Source organism: Podarcis melisellensis, assembly GCF_964234715.1.
Source record: "Podarcis melisellensis genome assembly, chromosome: 3".
Lineage (NCBI taxonomy): Eukaryota > Metazoa > Chordata > Lepidosauria > Squamata > Lacertidae > Podarcis > Podarcis melisellensis.
Window position 1 is genome coordinate 84,847,921 of NC_138530.1, and position 22,730 is coordinate 84,870,650.

At 41.0% G+C, this 22,730-nt stretch overlaps 1 protein-coding gene across 3 annotated transcripts in view; it reads right to left on the reverse strand.

Moving 5' to 3' along the window:
• The window catches only part of FAM135A (family with sequence similarity 135 member A), a 55,377-nt gene extending 35,492 nt beyond the window's left edge, over positions 1-19,885 (reverse strand). For 2 of the 3 annotated variants that reach the window (XM_081905950.1, XM_081905948.1), the window contains exons 1-7: positions 18,612-19,885; positions 11,481-11,567; positions 9,718-9,842; positions 4,159-4,238; positions 3,001-3,140; positions 1,444-1,514; positions 579-752 (exon numbers count right to left, since the gene is read on the reverse strand). In XM_081905950.1, the coding sequence (XP_081762076.1) occupies positions 579-752; positions 1,444-1,514; positions 3,001-3,140; positions 4,159-4,238; positions 9,718-9,794 (542 nt within the window). In that variant the 5' untranslated portion in view covers positions 9,795-9,842; positions 11,481-11,567; positions 18,612-19,885. The remainder of the gene's footprint in view (positions 1-578; positions 753-1,443; positions 1,515-3,000; positions 3,141-4,158; positions 4,239-9,717; positions 9,843-11,480; positions 11,568-18,611) is intronic. The other variant, XM_081905949.1, reaches the window with a different exon arrangement.
• Between the last annotated feature and the right edge of the window lie 2,845 nt (positions 19,886-22,730).

A 22,730-nucleotide genomic window follows, 5' to 3' on the forward strand; every position in this document is an offset into this window, starting at 1 on the left:
TCCACCTACTCTCAGGTTTGGTGGGAGGCAAGTATGGCTGGGCAAAGAGATGTCTCCTTTCAATCCAACATCACCCAACAGACTGGCAGAAAGGTGGCTAAGGACCTTGCCCCTAACAGAATTTCCCAGAGAAAGAGATAAACCAGAACACTGCACAATTCCTGTACTAAAAGCACTAAAAGCAAGATTATCATAGCCTAGGCCACCAAAGTAAACAAGCCAATCTAAATTCCATTAAAATAATCATGAACTGCATCACTTCATTACTTGATTAAAACTAGGGCAGAGGTTTTTCTAGCAGTTATGATTGTGCGGTTTATCATTCAGTAGCTCCTGGGCTTCCCATCTCCTTTCTATTCCAACAAAAAACTGAATCAGAAATTTCAATTAAATTGAACTGATATTTATAATACTCAGGGTTTACATTGAACTAGTCACTGGTATGTATAATACATATTTCAAATAATTACCACTCCAACTAAATTACTATCACTTTAATGACCAAACCAACAAGCAATTAATTATTTCATTTTATTAAATGATTAATTTAAACAAGTATAAAATCAGTATTAAATTACCTTATTAATGGTTGGTGAAGTGCTACTAAAGAGGCATGGACTATAACAGAGATGACAGAAAGGTGAAAGTAATCAAACATAACATTGACATAGTGATGAAGGCCTCGGTTTAAGGTAAAGTGCAACTTTAGTGTTCTGCTGCTAATTAGCTGCAATGTGCTCAGGTCATCTGGCCTAAAAGAAAAAGAGTATAATCATAACCAACATTTTGAAAGTAATTTAATACTACAATAATGCAAATCAATGCTTCAAATCTCCTGTACCATAGTTACTATAAAACAAATCCATCAAGATCTAACTCTTTTTTTATATATATGCAGGACCTGCAATGAAATAGTGGTGCTCTGTCCAGTGAAATAACTGAAGTCTCCCTTATGCATCTCAATATTTTTGTATACAGAGGATTTTGCACATAACTACCCATGATTAAATCACAATGAAGTCAACATAATCTACATATGTGTAACTGCACAAATTTGACTATCATTTTTAATATAAATATCTGATGGAAAAATCTGTTAAGATGGAAACAAAATATAATATATAATAAATAAAGTAGAGGCATCTATCTCTGGAAAACCTCTCAAAGAATTAGTCCCCCACCCACCCACAACTTCAATAATTTATAGAAAGTGCATGCCTAATTCAAGGGCTGTTTTGCTTGCAGGAATTTCAGTACATCCATGGACTTCACAATCCCAGTTTCCCATTACTTTAACATTAGGGGGAACGCTACATGAAAATGTGGTTCAGTTTCCACCAACACTGAAACAAATAATTCCTTGATGCACAAAGAACTTTGAGCAAAAACCATTTCTCTAAAAGTAGGAATAGCAAGAATATGAATGTTTAGTTTTAAACTTACGAATAATCTGTATCTGTAAAGTGTAGATCTAAAGAGAGCAGGAAATTCATTTCATTCAGAGACTCTTCAATCTAGACAGGCATTTCAGAAGAAGAATTATATATTATTGTTATTAATACAAACTATAGTTTTACTATACAATCCTATCCAGACATTAACTTTTTTAAAAAAAATATTATATCCTACCCATCTTGCTGGGTTTCCCCAGCCACTCTGGGTGGCTTACAACATATATAAAAACACAACAAAGCATCAAACATTAAAAAACCAAATATCCTATACGAGCAACAAACAATCCAATAAATCAATAGAAACCAATAACAACAATAGCAATAATAAACGGTTTACTGCTATAACCAAATTAAAATAACCACCAACCCTAACTAAACATTTGACCAACATCATCCCGACAAAAACAGAAGAGAGGAACCAAAATTAGAACCATTTAAAATATTTTAAAACATTTTAGCTAGTTGCCCCAACACAAGAGGTGTTTTAGCAATGTCTCTCTGGCATCCCGGGAGCCTCTTTTAGGAAGGACACAAAGTGGCTTCAAATCAGTGTGAAGGTAACTACAAATATACATGCATGAATATAGGGGCATAATCAAAAAATGAAATGAAATCAACAGCGACAATGTAAATAAATAAAAATGTACTGTGTATTTTGGGTCTATGGACCGCAATAAAGTTGTATGTGTAAACAAACAAACAAACACACACCGTGCCATGCATTCCAAATTCACTAAAATTTACTAAAAAGTATTAAGATACCACCCTTAATTTCTCATCAATTCCAGAGTGGGGCATAATAAGTTGAACTATAGTAATAAAAGATCTTACAAAAGAACAGCAGATAGAGCAGTTAACTGCAATTATTATTATTCGTGAAAACTAATCAAGTTTTAAAACACCTGGATGACTAAGAGAATCCTAGATCTTGTCCTGGATACTGATCATATAGTATGGTCCTATTTTAATGCTATGCTCCCATGTCTGCAAGGCAGAGAGGGAATCACTGCTAAATCTTCTTGTATTGGTTGAGGGCAAAACCACATTGGAATAGGGAATTCATGTTGTCATAACCTTTTGAATGGCAACAAGAATCTGCAGTGGACCAACCATGATAAAGGGAAGAACTGGGCATATTGGGGGCATACTGAAAGGAAAGTGGAAGTTAGTCAGAATTCTGACCTGACTCAGGGTCAATCCAACCTTCAACAATGGCATAATGTGCTAAAAGTGCTAAGTTAATGCACTACCAACTGAAATCAATGAAGAGCTCTACATGCTTCCAACTCAATGGGGCTATAGGAGACTGTACTGTCCTCTATTCCTGGGAGTTTTCTTGTGTCTTGTTGAAGGAGTGTGTTTGTAATGGGCAGGAGAATGTCATGGCATTATTCTGCTGCTGCATGTTTACTGGCTGCCTTCCTTGAATGGGCAATATTGGTGTGCAATGCTGTAGCACCCAGGGATGCTGGGGAGTATGTCTACATCTACTGTTGTTGTTCCTAGTGCACACAGGATTTTTTAACAGTTAAATATATGCTATTACCTTTCTTTCATCCAACAGCATTTTGATTTTGAAGATCATAACATCATCCACAGACACTTCCTCATTTTTATAAAGAATTTGAAAGGTTTTACTGCAGACTACATTGTCATGGACTGAAGCTGGAAAGGCAAGATCAGCACCTAAAGAATATGGATAAGAGGCAATCAAGGCTCAAAATATCCTGATTCAAATACATACAGAATGACAACTGTACCATGTTTTGGCTTCATTTTAAGAAATGGTTATTTGTAATAATTAGTTTTGTCATTCATATAGTGTATTCTAAAAAGACTGTCCATTCAAACACTTGAAAGCTGGTTTGACAGCAAGTAAGGAAGGGCATTCATAGTTTCTTTAATAGATAACAGTAACATTTACAAACCAGTTCCCAGCGCCAGTGTAAATTTACAGGCAATGTATAAAAGCAGTGATGGAAGTAATGAATAAGCTGCAGGTTAATGAAAAGTAAATCTAAGAGAACCTAGAACACAGTATAAAACTACTTTTACACTTCAACTTTTTTTTTGCCTTTTCAAATGATCCACTAAATTGTCAATAACCACTTAATTATTTTGTTAAATACAGCCGTGTTAGCATTTCCAGTTTGAGAAAGAAGGCTCTTAAGATTTCTCAAAGGGTAATGTTTTTTGTCAAGACCCAAGTACTCATTTTAAGCAGCCCTCCAACAGGCAACAATATATGCACAAATGGCCCTAAAGTTCACAACCACTGTCAGAAGTATTCACGTGACGCAAACTGGTAATTTTTGCTTATCTGATGGACAGCCCTTTGGGAAAGGGAGAGGATGTGGTCCTGCAAATTCATCTTTTATCCCGTAGACAGCTCTCCACCACCAAGCATATTCTAGAGCAGATGGGAGCCACAGAGGTAAGGTGAAATAAGCAAAAATTGTATTCTTCCTCGGTTAACCTAGCGTTTGCTGGAACAAAGAGTCTTCCATCATGGGAAGGACACAACTAGATTACATTTCTCCAAGATCTTTAAAACCAAGTGTTTTCACCTATCAAGCTTAATTAATCAAGTAATCAAAAAGTACATGATTAATTAACTAACACATCTTTAATCATTTTGGAGTTCTCCTTTATTAAATAGTAATTAATTATTCACTCAAATAGTAATGAAAAGATGTTTACTTACTGGTTGCACGTAACAGACTTGCTTCAATTTTGTGTGGAATTCTTGGAGGAATCTTCATTGATACACGAATCTGGTAAAAGCTACAGTAAACAAAATTATTTTCAAACTAATACTGTTTTAACATAACCTCCTATGTATATATTTTAAATATTTCTACCCTATTTCCCCATCAAGCGTGGTCTTCAAAGAGGGCCATAAAAAACACTTAATGAAATCAGTTACAAAAGCATTTTATACACTACTGTTAATCGTAATTAAAATAATTCAATACCAATTAGCCAGAGGAGAAAGAGAAGCATAAGGTCAAAGTAAAAAACAGTTAAACATATTACCATAACTCCACTAGCCAGGTTTGCATTTCTTAATTACAGTAGGCTTCTTATACAGCTTACATTCCTACTCAGATGTGCAGAGAAGCCACTGATCCAATTTGGGGCCAGGATTTTTTCTGAAAATCTCTATGTTGAGATTGCACACAAGGACTTCTGATTTCTGTCACACTTCATTATCTTATTGAGAACTAATTTTTGTTTTTGTTTTTATTGGTTCCATTATAAAGAGGAACAATTATTGTATATGCTATGTTATGTTATTCTATGATATTATATCATATGTTATCATATGACAACATATGCTATTCTATGATGTTATTCCATGCTATTACCACAAAATTTTCATAAAATGTTTATTACTACTTATTACAATAAATCAAGCTGAAGTATTTGATCAATGATATTACTGATCAGATTTCCAATCTATTTTGCTTACTTAATGGGTTCTTTAGTATGCAGCCAAACAAATGTTTTTCTTATTACAACTTAATTAAGTGGGTTTGCATGTGAGCATCTGAAGTTAGGTTGTGAAAATGCTTCATTTATTTTTCAGTTTTTCTTTCACTACAAATCCCTCGCTCTGGAAAAAACCTTAAATCTCACATGATCAACATAATCCACATTTTACTACATGAGCAATACAAAAACAGGTGGCTTCAGACACAATGAAGATTCTACTTTATGATAGAAAATAGTTTCCAATAACAAATATTTACTTGCTAATCCAAATATATTAATCTCACCAGGGTCAACTCAGGCAAAGTATGCCAACAGGTTAAAATTCAATTCCTGACCTCCAAAATTCAAATCCTGACCTCTGAAATAATAGCCTAACTACAAGTCATAAAGTATATTAAACTATGCTTCAATATTTTAAGAGAACAGCTTTAGATAGGGATGCGGATTTTAACATCAATATAATTGATTAATTAAAATAATTGTTAAATCAACTGATGCTTTAATCCCATAATAAGTACTTAAATGAATACAGACTACACTGGAGGCACACATATTCCAGCTCCCTAATACTTCGGTCAAAATTAAAGTTTAAAAAAGACCCTCCTGGTTTCTGCCCAAAAGATAGCAGGTATTTTGATTTCAGGCTAAAGATATTACGTTTCCTCCTAGCAAGATAAAAAATCAGCAATTAGGACAATTAATGTTCAACTGAGGCCCACTGTGAAGAACACTTTTCAAATCATCATACAGATGGGATTTAAGGCCTCCTACATCTGAAGTCATTCTGCTTTTTTTAATATATATATATATATATATATATATATATATATATATATATATATATATATATATATATATGCTTTCGTAGATTTTCACGGGTACAGGAATGCAGGTTTTGGTGTACTCGGGTGTCTTCCCGTGTAAAAGTTGGGGTGTCTAGGCGACGTTTCGACGAGGTCTCACTCGTCATCTTCAGGCTGGTGCTTTCGGCTTCTTGTTACTGGAACAGAGCAGGATCTCAGTGTTTGAGTTCCTATAAATACTGTTGAGGGGGTGTGGTGTATAGCCTCCAATGTTCTGGGCAGAGAGGAAGTTCCCAGGCTAGTGTGCCTTTTCTTCTTTTGTTCCTTAATTACTTGAGGGATATCCTGAGTGATTTCTTGAGTGATATCCTGAGTACCACTTAGGTGGGTCATTAGGTGTGGATTAGTTGCTAAAGTCTTTGTGTCTTGACCTCTTGAACTTTGTGAAGAGTTTTTCTGAGAAGATGGCTGTACTGCACTTAGTTGTGCTCTGGCTTGGCTTCGTGTATAGGGGCGAGCTGTGGTTTTGTGGCTTGTGTCACAAAACCACAGCTCGCCCCTATACACGAAGCCAAGCCAGAGCACAACTAAGTGCAGTACAGCCATCTTCTCAGAAAAACTCTTCACAAAGTTCAAGAGGTCAAGACACAAAGACTTTAGCAACTAATCCACACCTAATGACCCACCTAAGTGGTACTCAGGATATCACTCAAGAAATCACTCAGGATATCCCTCAAGTAATTAAGGAACAAAAGAAGAAAAGGCACACTAGCCTGGGAACTTCCTCTCTGCCCAGAACATTGGAGGCTATACACCACACCCCCTCAACAGTATTTATAGGAACTCAAACACTGAGATCCTGCTCTGTTCCAGTAACAAGAAGCCGAAAGCACCAGCCTGAAGATGACGAGTGAGACCTCGTCGAAACGTCGCCTAGACACCCCAACTTTTACACGGGAAGACACCCGAGGACACCAAAACCTGCATATATATATATATATATATATATATATATATATATATGCTGTAACAGGAAATATTCAAGACTTGTAAGACATTAGAAGCGTCCTTTCTTCAAACAATAAATGGTAGATTTGTTGAAGAAATGAGTTCTTCCAGATCAGGCACACTATGCCCTTCCTTTCATAGTCCCATAAAGTATCTAAACACTTAAATTCACAAAGTAGGGTTTAGAGGCGGTTTGAAAGAAAACAGGGGACCATGTGTTCTCAGCAGAAGGCTTACAGCAAGAATAGCCTATGTCACACCTTCCACATGTGGACTACAACTCCCATCAGCACCTGCCAGCAGTGCTTTTTCTTTCTTTCTAGAAAAATAGGTGTCGGTACTCACTGTGAAGCTGTTACAGCAGGCATAGGCAAACTTGGCCCTCCAGGTGTTTCAGGACTACAACTCCCATCATTCCTAGCTAACAGGACCAGTGGTCAGGGTTGGTGGGAATGGTAGTCTCAAAACATCTGGAGGGCCGAGTTTGCCTATGCCTGTTGTTACAGTATGTGCCACACTTTTTAACAACAAAAAGAGGTGTTGGTAGTGCGTTCCCTTGAGTACCCCCTGAAAAAAAAGGCTGACGACTTGTAACCTACAACATCTGGAGTATACCACATCAGTTTCCCCTGACTTAACCAAGCAACAAGCAGAATATTGTATAATATATGCCCCAATGAAGGGTATAGCTGCTGTTTTTGAAATACTGAAGTCAACTGCCTCTAAAACCACATTTTGCATATTTGCTGTCAGTTTGGGTAAGTAGGCCACCCCCTGGCCTAACCTAATCATCTTTACTAGGTAAATTAATGTGTTGTATTTCCAACCCTCAATTAAAATAATTTACTTGTTATACCACCCTCAATTACTATGCATGCAATGCAAAACTTTGCAGAACTTATCAACGCAATATTGAATTTGCACTCAGTTGGAAATTTTTCAGCTCAAATTATACTACCTTCCAGAGGTAGCATTTCATTTGCTCTCACTAGTTCCAGATAGCTCTCTTAGTACTACTATATCAACATTCCATATGGTGGCTTGCAGGAATAGCCAGAGGATATCTCTCAGCTGTCTGAAGCAGCAAAGAAACTGCCAAGGCAGCTGAGGACACCAGTTGGCAAATACCAAAAACAAGGCAGATATAGCATGTTCTGCTCTTTCATAATAGATGGGCAAATGTCAGTGCTTTTCAGAACTGAAACATCTAACAAACATTTTATATTCAGAGCATGACATGCATAGTTTGTATGCAATTAATTCAAGGAAATAAATCAACAAGACAGAAAGATGTGATAAATACAGACAACTCCCCATTTATGTGGGGGTTACATTCCAGACCTCTGCAGGCATCGGTGAAACAAGCGTAAATGGGAAGCACACTGGGGAGTGGCTTGTGAGGAGATGCATCCCAGAACCCAAAGAGGACATCCTCTTCAAGCTCTGGGGAGGGTCTCCACGAAAGCTGAAGGGGCAGCGAGGCACGCTCAGCTGACACCCAAGGAAGTGGTGGTGGCAGCTGATAGATAGGGAGGCTGAGCAACCTCAAGAAAGCCCCGCTGTCCCTCCAGCTCATGAGGTGACCCTCCCCGGAGCCCAAACAGAATGTCCTCTTCATGTTCTGGGTCTCTTTTCACAAGCCAGGAGGTCTCTGTAGGGTACTTTCCATTTCCGGGTGCCATGCACTTTGCGTGTGCAAGGACATGTACAAATAGATCATGTGTAAATGGGGATTTGCACATATGTCTAATTCTGTCCTCTTTTTTTTTTAAAAGGAATAGAAAGTATGATCCCAAAGAAAGCCCAATACCCAGGGCATAACCCCAAAAGGGTGACTGTTGTAGAAAGAAAAATATCTGAATCAGATTTGGTAGCAAACAATATATTGATTCCAGAGGACAACTGCATTATAAAAAATGGAACCAGAATTTTATCTGAATGAATTGTGGCCACCTTCAATATCAACATGCTGTCATTTTACAAATATCAAATATGGACATTTTATTTAACTCAATATTCTACAATACTGAAAGGATGGAATCTAGTAGTTAAGACTGTAATTTTTTACACACGTATACTTGAATTTCTGAGTAGGTATAGAATGCAGTTCTATGCACACTTACTCAGCAATTAGCCCTACTTTCCTCAATGAGACTTACTTCTGAATAATGCATAGGATTGTGCTGCAAAACACTTCTGACTCAATTTAAGTCATACAATGACTGCATTTGCACATCACAGTAGTTGGGGAACCTTTTCTGGGTGGCATGCCTGATCTTTATCTCCCAACCCCTAGATGGCTAAATTAACAGGTGGGTGGGCCTGTGCACATGTCAGTCATCTGAACACAAACCTGAATACAAACTACTGCCCACTGGATACGTCTTCAATACTTGGCAACCAATAAAAATAAGATTACCATCCAAGCACCACAAACACAATCAGGGTGTTCTCTTGACTATATAATTACATTGCAGTCACTCCATCTTCCAGTTGGCAATGGACCACAGCACAAAATGAGTAAGTAGACGTGTGAGCAAGGATCTAACCCTAACCCTACCAATCATTTTCATAAAAATACACAGCTGCTTTCACCCCCTAGAGCACCCCATTTTCCATAGATAAACAAAAAGGCTTATACTGCCCCGGCTCAGTGTTCTGAATGCTCCCACCGACACCACCTGAAAATAGAGAACTTTTATCCATGCATATGAGAGAACATGTAAACCAAGCTTAAGTTGTCTTATAATTTTATTCATGATTGATGCTACACAGATTAGTGGATTTTGATTCCTGACCGTCTCTAAGACCCGATTTAAAGTAAAATATATAAATATCCAGTTACAAGAGCTACATACACCTTTTCTCAGGATTTGCAGGCATTCATTAATCTTCCATACAAATGTCTCAGGAATTAACACCATCAGAACATGTAATATTTGTTGTATGTTACCTACCCTCTTTGAAACAAATCCACGTTATAAAACTTGTGGAGCTCCACGGAGAATTCTACCATTGCCTGTACTTCACTCATTTTTGTGTAGATGCAGAAATCCAAGAACTGTTGTCGGCACCTTATTTACTGCAGAGATGGAACACAAGATGTGTGAGATGTGCTTACAGCTGATTACTCCATGACCTAACCCTGGAATGAACTATGAACAAGTTTCCTGCTTCATACGTATGCTTAATGAATAAATGTTACATAACCCTTTCTGTTTTGCTTATCTGCTTCCCCATACAATAGCAACAGAAACAGATGCTCCAGCTTGACCTCCACCTTCAAAACCAACAGTACCTTTTCAATGCAGAACTAGTTGTATACAATACAAGGGAAATGAAATAAATAAATTTGTTTACCTAAGGTGGAAATCCTAAGCACACCTGATACGAAATAAGTCCCATCAAATTCAATGGGAGTGCCTCCAACTAAAATATGTTTAGGATTGGGCTGCAAAGCAAATTTTCATTCTTCAATTACTCTTAGAGCCGCAAAGCACCCCTTATACATATTTGGGTAATGAAGGGATAAATAAAACTGCCTCAATTTGTATCGGTGGAAAAATACACAAACCTTAATTTTGTGTCTTAACTATGGAGCAACAAAAGATGCTCATTTTGAACAGCAACAATAAACTATGGTTTAGTACAGGGGTCAGCAAGGTTTACCTCGCCTGAGCCGGATCACTCCAGCGGAGATCCCTCCGTGGGCTGGATTGTGCATGCGCATGAGTGCGCGTGCCTGCAATTTCCAGCGTCTGCACAGCCGCAATTTCTGGCATCTGTGCAGATGCGATTTCCGGCACCGCGGAAGTGAGTCCCTGCACCACACCGGTTTCGTGCAGCACACGGGGACCCGCCAAGTGGGCGGCTCGGATCGGGGGCGGCTCATGGGCCGGTTAAACGAGCCCTGTGGGCCACTTGTGGCCCATGGGCCTTAGGTTGCTGACCCCTAGTTTAGTATGGTATGCATGAGCATCAAAGAGTTGTGGGCTCCCTTTCTTCCTCTGGAATGGCAGTGAGAAGTTTGAAAACATTTGCTTCACTGAATCCAAGCTCTAGGGAATTCAGGTTAGGTCAAAGAATTCCAACCAACCAACCATACATGCAGTATGTTGTTTTTTTAAAAAAGTAACATACATGAAGAATATTTTTTTTTAAAAAAACAACAACTCAAGGGTACAGCTGCCCCAACAAGCTCAATGAGTAGTGAACGTGCTCAGTCACCTTCAGTTACCACAGAATGATTAGCAAGAAAAGAAGATTAGGAACAGCTGGGTGATAGGAAAGGGGCACACATTGCAACATACTGTTGCATAACCCACATATCAAGTGCATGTTATCAGTTTCTATTGTAATCATCTACATTTCATTCACCACAAGTAACATACAAATTAGCTCTGCTGGTGCCATGGGACTTTCTTTCCCTCTCCCCTCCCCATATTTGCCCTCAAAATCCACTAAGGAGAGGAAGTTCCACTGGACACAGAAGGCTGTTGTGCCAGTTGAGTTGCAGCACTGGATACAGCCCTAAATTTCTAACATTAGACTGAACATTATTTCTCCTGAATAGGACTGCCACTTCAGTAGGGAAAACTTAAAATTTAAAGTGGAATATCCTCTCCTCATTGATATAATGTAATACTAAAGATGTAATGGGAGTTATACAGGCATGTTACAGAACTGGACACAATATTAAAAAATATATATTCCTTTTTACCTCTAGTAATAAATAATCCATTTTGATTAAAGCTAATACGCAGTCTTCCAGTTCCTAATTTCTGCAGTCAAGTGCATACTGCTTGCTCTGCAAGAAAAAGAAATCAGATGATTGTACACCTGAATGCAAGCCATCTACACAGAAATTGGTGCTCTTATTTTCTTTAATTCCTAATTACCCAGTTCACTAGTGTCATTAAACTATAGTTTAAAGCAAGCTAAGTTTTAATATGAATGAGCAGAATGGTTAATGTGCACTGCTCAAAAGTTCCCAAAGCATTCCTCCCCTGCTTGTGCAGATGCCTGTGTTGCTCAAACTCAGGCTCATGGTTTGTTTTCCCCAAATAAACCAGAAATTGTAACTATGGGTTGCTTGGAGGAAAATGACAAGCTTGTTCTTTCCACAGCAGAAACAGGGAAGGAGAGCCTCTGGAACTTTGAGCAGTACGACTAACATGCTGATCATTCATGTCGACCTGTAGTTTGCTTTAAGCTATGGTTTAATGTGAAGTTCCACTGAGGTCACGAAGTTCACTAAGTTAAAGGAAGCATAAAAAGGGTTGTACTGTATATGGAAAGCAGTTGATATGTCTTTGGAATGGTTTGAAAAAACAACCAGTTAATTCACTGCAATTATATACACAACAAATGTTCAGGTTCTGCAATGTTTACATCCATCTAGCACACCCAATATACAGGAGATTAAAGGCTTTTTTTTTTACTGCTTAAAGGATAAGGGGTGGGGGTGTCCTGTTCCCCATTAATTTTTCACAGCACACCCCCCTACACACTTGTAAGGGGTGCATCAATGTTACTTGTCAGCAAATACTGTAATGCATAATATGCCATGTTTAAGCTAAATGTATTCATTAGCTGTACTGTAGTTAGCTTTTTATCTGAATACCTATACCATGTGTTATGGATTAACCACAAACCAAGATTTCAAACTATGGCTTAAAGTTGGTTTGAAATTAAGGGTTTCCATTAATTGTATTACACTCACACTGTATCACAAGTGCAGTATTACACTGCACTGAACAAACCAGATATAGTTCTCCTACCTCCTCACCTTCACTTGCTGCAAAGTGGCAAGCAGTTTTTACTGGTGTTTCCCAGTGGCCTCATATAGGAAATACAGCTTAATTTGGCAAGCTAAACTAATATTTAACTGTAGATTTGGGATCTGAACTGGCCTGAAGGCACAGGATTATTAGCTCCAGCTATAGCTATGGCTACAAGACCTCTGATAAATGCTTTGTTACAAACAGCATATTATTCTAAGGTATAATTCCATCCCCTTTCCTGTGTCCCATGGAAAGCATACAGCTCAGCAGAAAATAAAATGTAATTTAAAAATCTTGAAATGGCATTTAGATGGCATTTCTGATCCAAGTGGATTATGTTGGCTCCAAATTCCATATCAATACTTGGCTCTGGGAAATAGGCAGACTATATTGCCCATTCTTTCTTCAGACTGCAGCATAATGCCTGTTTAAGATTGTAAAGGTCTATGTGCTGAAAAATCAACCCTAATTGGGAAATCGGGATTTTCTATAGTATTAGTCACTAAAAGTGACAAATTAAGACTAATAAAAGAAAAAGGAGGCAGGAGGACTGCAAAATGCTCCAATAACCATCTGAAAAGAAAGCTGTTTAAGCAGATTTATCCTCAGTTTCATTGAAATGGCACAAATAGCTCCAACCTTCTTGGCTATCTTAATTAAGCTCTTGCACAAAATAATGTGACTCTGCATGACCATTCAAAGATTCTGTTGTGGTTTAACGAAACAGGCAAAGAAGTTAAAGAAGGAATATAAAAGGATATAAAAGCAACTTTATCCCCCATCAAATGACATCTGCAGAAAAAGTGACCATAGTTAGCTAAAGTTTTCCCATGTTGCCTGTAACACACAGTTCTGACCTAATAGTACATGGGGCAGGGAGCCACACACCCTCAAAATCCTCATTTATTTAGTTAGAGAGAGAGAGAGAGGGAGGGAGGGTAGAAAAAACCTCAAAGGGGGTTACAAAAAAGATAAAGCAGTAAGATTATCACTAAAAAATTATAACTGTATTTTAAAAAGAAAGTGAAGGTTAAAAATCTCAATAAATTAGACTAAAACAAGTTGTGTCACTACCAACGTATTCTGTTTCCTACCTATACAAGCACATATCAATTGACTTGTTAAATAGGAAACACAGTGAAGCTGATTAAACTGACCTATTAAAATAGAAGCACACCTGTCATTAAACAGTGGGGTACTGCACTCATGTATTGCTTACAGGTTTCTCATAGGAGTCTGGTTAGTCACTGTAGGAAGCGGGATGGTGGAGTAGATGGCTTTCCTCCAGCAGGGCTTTTTCTTATGTTCTTATGAATAAATTGTTAAAAAGCCCATTCTTCATACTTTACCCTTTCAGCCCATTATAAACTAGAAACAGAACACAGTAGGGTTGTCAGGGTTTTGTTTTGTTTTTTAAAAATCTCCCAAGTAATATAAATGTATTCTGAAAAAATCCTAAAATTTATTAAATTAAATACAAATTGAGTTTCCAAATATACCCTTCTGCACATTTTTAACCTAAGGTTACGCCTCTAGAGAAGTCAACGAGAGCTTTTGCATCAGCTTTCCCTGAAAATATATAGAGTATTCTGATAGGCCAACTCTTTTGTGAACATGGAAGGCGTGGTTTCCAAATATTCTAACTTCAGGGAACCCTTTTCCAAACGCCTTTGCCAAGGAAACCTTGTCACATAACCCCAAAGCACTCAATAGGATTTTGTGTTATGTTTTAGGGAGCACATTCAGTTTCTGCCTATTGTGTTTCACCATTCCCCTTCACAAACTGAGTACACAATTCAGAACACATCCAGCTCTCTTCAGAAGCTATACATTGCAATGGGAATATTGGAAAAGGAGGACACATTGTTTTGCAGAGCAGCTTGTATACTGCTGATTTTGTTTGTTTTGTTTTGTAGGAGAATCCCTGATATGGAATGCCCAGGATTCCATAAATCACAAACTGGAAACCAATTGCTTAAATCAACTAAACTAAAGCTTAAAATTATATTTAAAAACTTTTTAGAAATGGACAGAAAAAGCTTTAAGTACATACTACAGTAATATTCAAGTTGGGAGTTGTGTACAGATCAAGTCCCACCTCACTCAAAGGAATTCTTTTTTTTAAATCATCATCAAAGTATATATATTGCTTGATCGTTAAAAAACTCTATAAACAATTTTAAAACTACCAACAAATTCAAAAATCAAAATAGAAAAGTACATGATTGATATGGAATCATACAATTGTTAAAGGAGAAATATACATTCCTAAAACATTTATAACATATAGCTCATTTTTTTATTTACAATACTTAACCATAGATGTAAAAAAGAAAAGAATCGCCATAGTTTTATCTTTTACCTAGAAAAGGAGCCTTTGAAACTCGTGTTTGACTTATGGGTTTAAATCAAAATATATTCTCTTAAAAGTAAATTATGACCAAAGCCAAAACATGGTTTGTGTCATTTCCCTCTTTCCTCCCCCAATAATTCCAGATGCTATCCCAAACAGTAGACTCTGACAGCAGAACACCCTAAAGTATAGCACATAAATTTGAATATACAGTACCAAACTTTACTATGCTCAAACTATGGTTTGCAAATCAGCCATGATTTCAGGTACTAATCTGGTGGCAATTTGCAAATCAGGTGCACCAAACAGCAAGTTCAGACATAAAAAATATAGCTTGGCTTTATTCCCAGACCATCTCTGTAAATATGGGCATTTGGTTTGCTTGCACTGAGTTCCACTTTCCTTTTAAACCACATTCTATTTTTCAAGAGACACACGAGACACTTCATATACTTAAGCAAACTAACCAGAAGTACCGTATTTTTCGCCCTATAAGACGCACTTTTTCCCCTCCAAAAATGAAGGGGAAATGTGTGTGCATCCTATGGGGCGAATGCAGGCTTTCGCTGAAGCCTGGAGAGCGAGAGGGGTCTCGCTCTCCAGGCTTCAGGAAGCTACCCACAAGCCTTGGGAGCCCGTGGAAGTTCCCGCCGGGCTCCCACGGCTTGCGGAGAGCTGCCTGCATCCCGAAGCATTCCCCCCCCCCAAAAAAACTAGGTGCGCCCTATGGGCCGGTGCACCCTATGGGGTGAAAAATACAGTAATACCCACCTTTACTAAATTAAAAAATTTCCACACTCTGCCTACCCATAAACTTGTGTTTCATTTAATGCTTTGGACAATCTGAATTACAAACCAGACTTTAACTTCTGAGAAATATGGGATGGCCATTGTTCCTTTATCCCAGAATACTATGTGTGTGATCTGATATCTGTAGCACCTCTATAGGTTTTATTTCAGACCGCAATTCCATCTGGGAACTGAGTTTACAAGGTGGCCCCATGGCTACAACATACAGACTACTTTTTGTACTTTTTTCTTTCTTTCCTCAATTCCCTACTCCAATTTGCATAATATCTTGCCTGAGGAAGAGATGCAGAGAACTTAAAAAATTGACAGTTTCATAACGTTTTGGTGGGTTATAATGAATTTATGGTCCAACAGTGGATTCTGGATTTCTGTTCTTATGGACTAGTTCTAGAATAAAATGTCACCTGCTTACAGCCTTAGCCTCTGAGCACTTCCCATCTTTGTTTATCCATGTGCTATATATGGCACATAGGCTAAGGTTACCAGACGTCCCCATTTCCCAGGGAAATCAGTCCCCATATAAAATCCATTGAAGTTGAAAAGTGTCCCCGGATTCATTGAAAACAATCTGGTAACCTTAACATAGGCCACACAAAATAAATAACGCTTTGCACAAGCATTCATTTTGTGCAGCTTATGTGCTAGGGTGGATATATCAATGGTTAAGAAACAATTAAAAAAAAACAAAGGTAGCCATAAAAAACTCCAAAATACAGTTGGATTTTGATTAACATACAGCTACTGTTGCTTATCCAATTGGCACATGTGTACTCTTTAGGAAAACAGGTAATGTATAAAAAGAAAGAGAAAGGGTCAGTAGTAGATCAGTGGTAGAGCGCATACATTGCATGTAGGAGATCCCTGTTTAATTCCTAGCATCTCTAGGTAGGCCCAGGAAAGATGCTTGTCTGAAACCCTGGAGAGCTGCTACCAGGCAGCACAGCTAATACTGAACTAGGGTTGCTTCCAGATGATCTGTTTATTGAGTATTCATTCTGATTTGTTTGCAGGGAGGTTATATGAGTGCTTCAAGCAATTGTTGTTCCACACTTCCCAGGGCATTTCCCCACCACTTACCAATGGATGGGGTGAGTCTGTTGAGCAAGTGTGTCAAATGGATTTTAATGGTACAACCTGGATTTGCTGGTATGCAATTGAATCTCACTTGAAATTAGTGACAGCCTGGAAGCACCAAAGGTCTGACTCAGTACAAAGCAGCTGCCTACAGTACATAGAAATTCTAAAGCAAGATCTACCAGGATGAGTGGGTTAGGATCTAGCAGATCTCTGGCTGAAGTAGGAAGTTCTCAAATCATCATAGCCCTTTGAGAACTTCCTACTTCAGCCAGAGTTCTGCTAGATCCTAACCCACTAAATCAACTCCCCCATCCTTTGCTCAGCAATATTTATGCCAGAGTCCTGGCTCAGCCAGGAACCAGGTGACTGAGCCAAGGCAAGCTTGGCATATCTTAAGCCTGCATAAGCCCTAGAAGAAGGGGTTTTCCAGGCATGGGTCCAAAGTAGGAGGACTGAGGCTGGATCCTATTCCTGTTCAGCTTGGTGCAAGATCTGGCAACATAGTATAGGTCAAACACTATTTCCAAGGCTTATTTTCCCTCTGCCAGTCTTAGGCTGGCTTAGCTAGCAGTAGCTCCATTGCTAAATGGAGTTTGGATCTGGTGTAACTTTACACTGGCTTAAACTTACACCGTCTTCCTTTATGACAGCTTCTTGTGTATGGGATTATTCCATTATGTACTTCATGTTCTAAACTAGAATATGCTTTAGTAGTTAAAACAAGGGGGCCAACTTAATATTATTAAGTACACCCAGGTGAAGTTTTTACAGTCCATTAACTAATGTAGTCCATATGGACTTGGCAAAGACTTCATGTACAGCCCCTAAAAAGCTTTATATACCAGCAAAAAGCTCAACTTATTTTTATGAGGTATTGGGTAGCTTCAAGAGTTAAACCGAGGACACCATATTACATTAGGAATGTTAGGAATTTGCATTGATAGAAAGACATACTTGAGGGCCCTGGAGGGAGGGAAAAGTGGCAGAACAGCATGAAGTGTTATAATCACCGGTAACACTTAGTAAAGTTGTACTTGGCTACAGTACAATGAATGAAGCGGCCATACCTCTCCTACTCCTTTAGATTAATGAACTAATAAAGAAATGTACATCCAAGGTCAAAACGCCTTGGTAATATCACAGAACAAAAACAAGACTAAGGTTTTTTTTTTAATATAAAACGACACAAATGGTTCTCTGTCATGGTTGCCCTGCTGAATTATAGAGAGGTATGTGTAAGTTGAGTCGGACACGACTAAACTACTTAACAACAACAATGTGTAAGTTATTTAAAATAGGACAACTCTCCCCCCCCCCAATAAAAAACACACACACCCAAGGAACACCTTGGTACCCTAGAATTCACGCAGGATGCGTGGGGAACCGGTTAGAGAAATAGGACAAGTTTCCTGGTTTCTCGCGAGGTTTAAAAATAGAGCACAAACAGAAAAAGAGAAAGGTACAACGAAACACACGAATTGCCAGGGTTTACTAGCTGAGGCTTTCAACCAAACTAAAGAGGATTCGATTGGAGTGGGATAAGACTGGATTGGGCCGGACTGACTCCGGAGAGAAAACGAAAACACACACACACTCACTCTTTCACACAGAGACGCTCACTTCTGCTTGGAGTAAAAAGGAAGTGCTTTTTACATTTATTTATTTTTAATGAGGCTTCTAAGCGCTCCACACATCTTTCCCAGCTGCTCCCCTTCCTGTTCACCTTCTAAGAGGCGCAGGAAACCTCCACCTCAGCTCCAACGACGCCCTGCTCCGTCGCAGGTTTTCTCTCCACAAAACATCTAATTCACAAGCCCCGCCGACTCACCTGAGGGAAAGGAGCAGCAGCAGAAGCAACAGCACCGGACACCGGCCTCCGCCAGGGAGAGGCGACTACCTGTCGGTCCTCTCACTGCCGCCGCCACCACCACCTCCTCCCGACTCGACGCTCCTATCCGCTGCCGCCGCCGCTTCTAGAGGAGCCCAGGCCTCAACAGAAGCCCCGGAGTGGCGTAACGCAGGCATCCGACGCCGGCGCCCCGCTCGGCCGGCAGGGCGGCCCGCGTTCCGACCGCGCGCGCCCTCCTCCTCTTCCTCCTGCCGCTGCTATGGCTCTCGCCTGGGAAAAGCGGCTAGGAGCAAGTAGATTCCGCCGGCAGCCACCACCAACGCCGCGACCGCCCGCCGCCGCTTCCTACTCGCAAGCAAGCAAGGCAGCGCGGGCAATGAGAGGAGGAGGCGGCCGCCGCTGGCGAGGGCTGGCAGGGAGCGCCCAAGTTAGGCAGGGAGGAAGGGCGACTGCGGCATCCTCCTTGAGGGCTCCCCTCTGACTGTGGCGGCGCTTGATCTCCGAGATTCCCTACAGCCGCTCCCGCTTTCCTGGAGATCTTAGCTCTAAGATCCTCCTCCTGCTGCTGCGCCTGCCGCTGCTTGCTTGCTTACTAGCTGGCTGCTCCCTTGCCAGCTCGAGCTCCCCCTGCTGCTGCTGTGTGCGAGGCACCGGCTGGGCTACACACAGTGTGGGTCGGCGGGCTGCTGCTGCTCTGCTGCTCCACCCCCCCCCCCACCGGCAGGCGAACAAACAAACAAAAAGCAAAGAAGTGGGAGGGTGGAGAAAACAACAACAAGAAGAGCAAATGCAAGCTGCCCTCGAGGCACATTTGGGGATTGCCGCCACTGCTACTTGTCGCCTTGTCGTTCTCCCTTACTTGGTCTCCGACCAAACAGAAAGCGGAAAGATGATCACCTCTTCGTCTTCCTCCTCCTTCTCCTCCTCCCTTCACCTGCCTGGCCCCCGGGTTTTTCTCATCGGAGGTCTTCCCTGCATGCAAATTTTCCTTGGAAGGACCAGTGAACCTGTGCAGGGGCTTCAAGAGTTCTTGCAAGCAGCCGCAGCGCAGTTAGGCCAAGTCACACCACCTACTGGCTTCTTTTGCAGCGCAAGCCGGCCCTCGAAAAGTCTCTCTGCAAAGTGCCTTCTCAGCAGATACTTTTAATTGCACAAGGCATGAACATTCCCAGAAAGCAAAACCAAAAAAAAAAGGGAGGGCAGTTGAAAGCAGCAAGATCACCGCGTGAGTCACAGGCGCGATATAGGAAGGAGAAGGTAAATTCTCAAAAATATTCTCTAAATGTTCAAAAGGGTCAGGCAGATTAGATACCGCAAGAAAGTAATCTCGGGAGCAAGAGTCCAAGTCACACTTGAAAGGGTTCTCTCCAGCAAGATGTTTTTTTAAGGATTTAGGAATGTTCTCTCCCAACAAACCACACGCAACCAACAATCTACCTTTCCCTTCTAATCAAGATGTAGCACCAGAAAAAAAAGCAAAAACTTGAGAGGCTGATAAGGGTTTCGCCATAAGAATTTTTGCAAATGAGAATGCTTAAGCGCTGCCTTGTCAGAAACAAGTTCTAGCATACATATTCTTAGCCCTACAGGTGGCTTGTAAACACAGAATTTTCCTTCATGGGTGGTTTTGTTGTGCAGACCCATTCTATCTGATGCAAGAGAAGTCAAATAACTAGTTACAATAGAGAATATGGGTAGCTATATTGCACTTTAGAGCAGTGTTTCCCAACCGGTGTTCCGCGGCACACTAGTGTGCCGCGAGACGTTACCTGGTGTGCCGTGGGAGGGAGTCGGGCGGCGAGAGGCCTTAGGCGCCCTGCAGAAAGGCGTCCTCTTTGTGGGTGGGTTCTCCCCCCTCCCTTAGCGCATCGTATTTAGTTGGGGATTCTGGAGAGCGGGGCGGGGGCGCGCTGGCCCCGAGCGGAACAGACGCGCCGTCGTCCCCACCTCCCTCTCCTCAGTAGCTCCGAGCCGACTGACTGAGGGTGGGACGCGGCCAGCGGCGTCCTCTCTCTCTCTCTCCGCCTCCCAGCACCGCTTTTCCCGAGGCGGGCGCGCGCCTAAGGCTGAATGGGAGCAGCCTGGAGGCTTGGCGGCCTCTCAGCGGCTCATGACGGGCGTCCCCGAGGCGGGAGGTGCTGAGCAGGGGCTCTGCGAGAGGGCGCGAGGGATGCGTGGTGGTGCCTGCGCGCGCGTGACTTAAGAGGGCGACCTGCTGCCTCTCCTCTCTCTCCCCTCCCTCCCCTCATGGGCACGGAGTCCCCGGCACAGCTTGGCGCTACAGCTGCTGCTGCTCCTGCTTGGATGAAGGCGGCTGCTTCTTCCTAACGCCCAGCCTCTGAGGGAGCGCAGTCTCCCGCCCTTTTTTTTTTGGCGGGATGCTGAGGTAAAGGATCCCCTCGCGCGCGGGCGGGCATCTCTTTGGGCAGGGCGCGTGTGGAGGCTTAAGGTGGGGAGTGTGGAGGGGTTGCCGCTTGCGAGGGGAGGGTTCATATTGTATTGGGCTGCGGTGTGGGCGACACGGCTCTCCAATGGCCAGCCCGCGGAGGAACACTGAGTTGGAGCATTTCGAGGAGAGGGACAAAAGGCGCACTGAATAAAGTATTTTATAATTTTTCATATTTCTGTTTACTTACTATTTCATAATAAAGTAATTATAAAATACTTTCTTTGTGTTTATTTGATTCCTATTAAAGAGAGTTACTTTATATATAGTCAATATAGGCACAGAGTTAATTTTTTAAACATTTTCTAATGGTGGTGTGCCTCGAGATTTTTTTTCATGAAACAAGTGTGCCTTTGCCCAAAAAAGGTTGGGAAACACTGCTTTAGAGTACTGTATTCAAACCATATCACATACTGTATACTATTCCAGCAATTCTGAAACCCACTGTGTAAAGTAGCTAGATATTATCCCTCAGTATTTACAGATGGAAAAATGAAAGCTAAGAGCTAGTGGCTTGTCTGAGACCCCCTAGTGAATTGTGGCATGAGTGAGTTGTGAAGAATAGGTTGAACAAAAAGAGCAACCCAAGTTGGACTCTGCTCAGACTGAAATAATGTGTGTGAAAAGCTATGGTGGCATGTAGGCCTTTTGTTGAAAATAATTGTCATGGCCAGTGTGAAATAAAACTAGGTATTCTCAACTATAAATAGGTTTTTTTTGGGAGTAATATAACAAAAATAACGCTGAACAATATGGATGGGAGCAGCTTAACAGGATGTCTTTTGTTGATTTTGGGGGGGAAAAGATGGTAAAAGTTAGGGACTTGATGGTAGTGATTCAGTATGGAATGCCTTTGAATGATTCTCATTGTTTTGATTATTTTGTGGTTTTGTCATATTAATACAGTAGCTTCCCCTGTCTTTCAATCCAGCTGTGTTTGATCTTTGTGTTTTATGTGAATACTGTAGTGGCAATTGCTTCTTCTTTTCTAAAATACCTGTGCATATTGTGCCTAGGTATAGTGTTGTATCTAATACGGGGGCGGGGAGGGGAGCTAGAAGTGATGTGAAATTCATTACAGTGGCACCTTGGGTTACATATGCTTCAGGTTACATACGTTTCAGGTTACAGGCTCCACTAACCCAGAAATAGTACCTCGGGTTAAGAACTTTGCTTCAGGATGAGAACAGAAATCGTGCTCCGGCGGCGCAGCGGCAGCAGGAGGCCCCATTAGCTAAAGTGGTGCTTCAGGTTAAGAACAGTTTCAGGTTAAGAATGGACCTCTGGAATGAATTAAGTTCGTAACCAGAGGTACCACTGTATTGCACTTTCAAACAGTAAGACACATGGCTCGGATACACTTTAGGCACTGTGGTAAGTGCTGCCCCTGCAGTAAGTTGCCATCCAGTATGCCCCCCTCAGGTATGCTAGTGGTTTGAATCCAGATTATAAAAGAATGGAACGCCACTCAAGTGGTGGGGCTTTCCTGGCTCCTTTACCCCTACCTCCCCCACAACTACGTCTTCCCAGAGCCGCTCCTGAAGGTTGCTGAACCGTCTGGAACTGTGGGAGATGGGGCACAATGGGCTCCAGCAGGATGGGAGAGTGGGAGGAATTCAGGGTGCTGTCTTGTGGAAGTGCTTTATCATCCG